The sequence below is a fragment of the Cupressus sempervirens genome, chromosome 2, assembly GCF_028749045.1.
Source record: "Cupressus sempervirens isolate cs-2001-9-10 chromosome 2, ASM2874904v1, whole genome shotgun sequence".
In the NCBI taxonomy this organism is placed as follows: Eukaryota; Viridiplantae; Streptophyta; class Pinopsida; order Cupressales; family Cupressaceae; genus Cupressus; species Cupressus sempervirens.
This window is the reverse complement of record NC_143119.1, coordinates 15,071,980-15,074,802: the sequence shown is the minus strand read 5'-3', so window position 1 is coordinate 15,074,802 and position 2,823 is coordinate 15,071,980. Positions and strand designations below refer to the sequence as shown.

The following is a 2,823-nucleotide window of genomic DNA, read 5'->3' as shown; positions in this document are numbered from 1 at the left end:
GTTAAAAATGCATTTTTGAACGGTGAAATTAATGAAGAGATATATATGACTTAGCTACAAGGATTTGCGATTGAAGGAAAAGAACATTTGGTTTGCAAATTAAGGAAGTCTTTATATGGTCTCAAATAGGCTCCAGGGGCTTGGTATGCTAAAATTGGTGAATATTTTCAAATTCAAGGCTTCCATAATAGTCCACATGATCCAAATTTGTATGTGAAGGAATTTTCTAGTGGTGATATCATAATTATTGTGCTTTATGTTGATGATCTTATTATCACAGGACATAACATGGATAAAATTAGTTAAATAAAGTTAAGCTTGCAAAATACATTTGAGATGACAGATCTTGGTTTTCTACACTATTTTCTTGGTATACAAGTATGGCAAAAGGATGATGGATTTTATCTTTCTCAAACTAAGTATGCCCTAGACATATTGAAGAGGTTTCAAATGACAGAATGTAAAAGTGTATCTACTCCAATTGCTCTGGGGTTGAAATTAAGCAAGGACATGGAAGGTGAAGATGTTGATCCTACCTTATATAGGCAATTGGTTGGTAGTCTCATATATTTAACACACACTCGTCCTGATATTTCTTTTGCAGTTAGTGTGGTTTCCAGATTTTTGAGCTCACCTAAAGTCCCACATTGGATAGCCGCTAAAAGAATACTAAGATATGTGAAAGGGACTTTAACAATGGGCATCTATTATTCATTTCATGGAGATATTTCCCTTATTAGCTATTCAGATTCTGATTGGGCAAGATGCGTGGATGATCGTAAGTCCACTAAAGGTTATGTTGTCTATCTTGGTGCAGGTCCCATTAGTTGGTGTAGTAAAAAGCAGTCTACTATAGCTCTATCCACTACAGAAGCTGAATATACTGCAGCAAACGAAGCAACAAAAGACATCACTTGGCTACGAGCTATCTTATCAGTCCTTAGGCAACATCATGTAGGGCCTTCTCTACTTCATTTTGACCTTCAAAGTGCCGTATCATTGTCTAAGAATCCAGTGTTCCATGCTCGCACCAAACATATTGAAGTCTATCATCATTATATCAAGCATCTCCTCCAACAACAGGTGATTCATCTTCAATATTGCAAGACAGAGGACCAAATTGTTGATTTATTCACCGAGGCCTTAAGTGAAGTGAAGTTTGTATCTCTTCGACATCTTTTGGGCTTAAGAGCAGTGACATAATTGTCTCATGGTTGTCATTCAGGGGGGATTCTTATGAATTCCAACCATTGTATTTAGGAGATAACAGATTGTAAATGGGTACCTAACAAGGCTTTAGGCTAGGACCCATCATATGTAGATTATGGGGGGATATGTTGATAGTAGATATTTAGTATAGCTATTGTAATTAATTTAGGGGAGATGTCAATGTAAATTAATTACACCGCAAGGCATGGTCGGCACTGACCAAGATGCTTCCAGAGGCATGTGCGGCCATCCCTCCAACTGCCAACTACTCACATTAATAATACACCAAAAACCACTTCTAGAGATTTTTGTACATTTATTACAGTTGTTTTTATAAATAGACTTGTTGAACCTGGAGTTTTCAGCGCTCATTTCCTGAATATTCTACTGTGTTATTTACTCTCTGTGTTTTTCACAGAAATGGCTTCGCATATTACAACTAATTCATCATCCTCGAGTTCATTGTCTATTGCATAAAACCCGGTCAGCAAGTTCTTTAGAGCAAGGCATTCTGCTAGAGCTGGAGCTGCTTTTCGAGTGATATAATTTCCTCCTACCTTAAGAACACTTAAAGATGGAGCTGTATCCTTAAGGCTGCGGGCGATAGCAATCACCCCTTTATCATGAAGATCCATATAGCTTAAAATAACTACTGTGAGACCTAGATGTCCAGAGATGACTTTGCTCAGAGCAACCCTGCCTGCTTTCCCAAACATGTTGGCTCCTAAACAGAGCGTCTTCAATCCACTGCTTCTCCCCAAAGTGTTTACTAAAGCCATAGCACCGCGGATGCCTATTTTGTTTCCTGAGAACTCAAAACTCTCTAGAGCAACGCATTTCGTTAAAAGCTCTGAAATGGTCTCTGCTGTATCGTCTCCTGACTCGGTGTAAGTGAAACACAAACTCTTAATCGTTTCAAAAGATGGAAGCAACTCGCAAATGGCTCTAGCAGCTTCTCCGAAAATCTTGCCACAAGCGAATCCCAAAACTTCCAGGATTTTCTGAGATTTCAAGAGTGGTGCAAAAGCTCTGACGCCCTCCTCTCTGGATTTTCGTGTGTCAAGAAACAAGGATCTCAGCCGGCATCTTCGTAACGCAGATGAAAATATTGACATAACCTGAAGCGCCTCATGCACAGGTCTTCCAAAGGAAAAATGTAAAAGTTGCACATCTCTTAAAGTTTTCCTAACATCGTTCAGGGCTCTTTTTGCAACAAGGGCTGCCTCCGCTCCGAAAATGTGGTTGGCAAAGCATACCTTGGTACAGGAACCCTTGAGGTCTTCCAATGGCCTCAAGAGATCTATAGCCAAGCCCAGGTCAACAAAGAAAAAATCACCATCTGTATTTGATATATCAAAAACAGTTTCTTCCGACACTTTATCTGCGTGATTCTGGATAGTGCCCATGACCTTATCCAATTACACCTAGCATAAATTGAAAATAAGCGCATGAAATAAAGATAACGGTATGAATTGCAGAAATCGATAGATATGATGAAAGAGTTTCCCAAATTCCTTCTAAACCGTTACCTTTTTTGGTTCGCCGTCACTGAGACAACAAAAATCTCTCGGAGAAGAATTCTAAAAGCCAGATTTTATAAATCTGTCTCAAACA

At 39.0% G+C, this 2,823-nt stretch overlaps 1 protein-coding gene and 1 pseudogene across 1 annotated transcript; one reads left to right on the top strand and one right to left on the bottom strand.

Moving 5' to 3' along the window:
• The first annotated feature begins 450 nt into the window (after positions 1 to 450).
• Positions 451 to 1,203, top strand: LOC149570851 (secreted RxLR effector protein 161 pseudogene; annotated as a pseudogene).
• Positions 1,204 to 1,601: 398 nt separating this feature from the next.
• LOC149570850 (RAN GTPase-activating protein 2-like) lies at positions 1,602 to 2,615 on the bottom strand. The gene has a single exon (XM_089815645.1). The coding sequence runs from the start codon at positions 2,613 to 2,615 to the stop codon at positions 1,602 to 1,604; it is 1,014 nt and encodes a 337-aa protein (XP_089671771.1).
• Between the last annotated feature and the right edge of the window lie 208 nt (positions 2,616 to 2,823).